General features: G+C 49.9%; 1 protein-coding gene across 1 annotated transcript; it reads left to right on the top strand.

The window, feature by feature from the left end:
- Window positions 1-60: 60 nt before the first annotated feature.
- On the top strand, window positions 61-2257 carry LOC111032836 (the record flags this gene model as incomplete). Its single annotated transcript, XM_022313292.1, has 1 exon — window positions 61-2257. A coding segment is annotated over exon 1 (2197 nt), but the record flags the coding sequence as incomplete, so codon positions are not given.
- Between the last annotated feature and the right edge of the window lie 68 nt (window positions 2258-2325).

The following is a 2325-nucleotide window of genomic DNA, read 5'->3' as shown; positions in this document are numbered from 1 at the left end:
TTATTTTTATTTGTATTTGATTTATATATTATAGTTATATTAAATTACACTTCGCTCGTAATGACTGACGAGCAAGACATTGAGCGTACGGCGCGCCTGATCGCGCGTGCTATAGTAAGGCGTACTGCCATTATAGCGCAGATTCGAGCCATACACGCTATGGCGTTGCGCGTACTATCAGAGCCTGATTTAGCCTCAGAGTTTGCGTTAAACGCGGCTGATTTAGACTCGCTATGGTTTCAATTTCGGACGGATGACGATTCCGTTTTAGACCTTTTAGCGGCAGCCGATAAGCTCGACGATTATTCACCCGACTTGTTAGCGGAGGTACGCCAACTAATTAACGCGGCTAAAAATATCGCCCAGCGGTTAATCCCGAAAGGTACCGACGCCGTCGACTTGTCTTATCTCCGAGAGGGGATATCAAGTGTTCATAAACCGCCCGAGGATCCGGTTAAGTCACTCTCTCGCTTACCTGATATACCTCTACCCACGTTCGATGGTGATTACCGATCGTGGCCCAATTTCCGCGACAGATTTTCCGCGCTTGTTAATTCGCGATCCAATTTATCGAACATCGATAAGATGTACTATCTGATAGGTTGTCTAAAAGGTGCCGCAGCCGACGCTGTCCGAGGCATACCGGTGTCGGCGGACAATTACGAGTTAGTAATGAACACCTTATCCGATAAGTTTAATCGACCGCGTTTGGTCGCAACGGCACTTGTCGACAAGCTACTGCAATCGTCGGCCATGACACAAGAGTCGCTTAACGACTTGAACACGTTTGTAGGCACGTTCAGTGAATCCATCTCATTATTAGACGCGCTAAGAATACCAGACTCTGGGTCTTTTATTTTATTTTCTATAGCGTTTCGACGTCTACCTGTTTCTACCCGCAAATTATTTGAAGCGACTAGTACAGTCGACTACCCGTCGATAGGACAATTATTAGAATTTCTCCGGGCCCGAGTGGCCATTCTCGAAGTTGTGGGCGAATCCCACAAAAGTAGTACTAATAATGCGCCGTCAAAGTCGACAGGTCAGTTCCGAAAGGGGGGAGATTACGCTGGGAAGCCTCGCTTGACGTTTTTAGTCGCGTCCAAGTCAAATAGTACGTGTCCATGTTGTGCGGGTACGCACGCATTAACATCGTGTTCGCGGTTCAAAAATTGGGGTCTCGACGAGCGCACTCGATGGACGCGCGATAAAAAATTATGCTTTAATTGTTTTAGTGACGGGCACTGGGCTCCCAAGTGTAATGTTAAATCGAGTTGTCAGAACTGCACGCGTAAACACCACTCGCTTCTTCATCAAAATATATCGTCCGGAAGAGATCGCGATGATCGAGACGAGCCACCGGCTGCCGAGGCGTCGTTATGCGCGTCCGTGCCGCGTCCCCCTCCACACCAGGCGTCGTCTATAATTTTAGGTACCGCGTTAGTGCATATGCGCGATCGTTCCGGGTCGTGGCAAACAATGCGCGCACTGATAGATTGTGCGTCGCAGATAAGCGCCGTTACGAGTGCGTGTGCCGATCGGTTAGGCCTTAAGCGCTCCCGTTGGACAGCCCCAATTAGCGGTTTATCCGGAGTCCCCGTAGTAAATGTCCAAGGTCGCGTTGAGTGTAACGTACAGCCGCGGTTTGCGTCCGAACCTGTGCTTGCCATAAATGCGTGGGTGTTGCCCGCCATAACGAGTGACTTGCCTCGAACAACGCTACACTCGAGCATAAAAGAGAGGTATTCTAATCTCGCGCTCGCCGACCCGTCATTCGATATCACTTCACCTATTGACGTATTATTAGGCGGCGACGTATACGCGTCAATAATGGACGGTCGAAAATTCTCGGTGGACAAAGCGTTACCTACGGCGTTTAGTTCCGTTTTTGGGTGGATTTTAATTGGCCCAGTGTCCGACCGAGAGGCTCACCCATATCAATCGGTGCCGGTCACTATGACTGTTTCCATTGAAGGGTTAATGGAACGGTTTTGGCAGGTTGAGGAGCCAGAGGCTGCGCCCGAGACGTTCACAGATGAGGGGCGCTGTGAAAGATTATTTTGCGAACAGGCTATACGCTTGCCGTGCGGCCGTTTTTCGGTACCGTTGCCCTTTCGTGCGCCGCCGTCAGCTGATACTTTTGTCGGGTCCCGTGAACTCGCGGTGCGACGTTTTGACGCACTCGAACGTAAATTGGCTACAAGCCCTCAATTACAATCATTATATGTCCAATTCATGTCGGAATACATTTCGCTAGGTCATATGTCCGTCGCGACGTCCCCGGGACGTTATTTTATTCCGCACCACGCGGTGTATCGTCCGGCG

The sequence above is a fragment of the Myzus persicae genome, unplaced genomic scaffold (genome assembly GCF_001856785.1).
Source record: "Myzus persicae strain clone G006 unplaced genomic scaffold, MPER_G0061.0, whole genome shotgun sequence".
NCBI classification, from domain to species: domain Eukaryota; kingdom Metazoa; phylum Arthropoda; class Insecta; order Hemiptera; family Aphididae; genus Myzus; species Myzus persicae.
The sequence above is the reverse complement of the archived record's forward strand: the minus strand, read 5'-3'. Positions and strand labels throughout refer to the sequence as shown.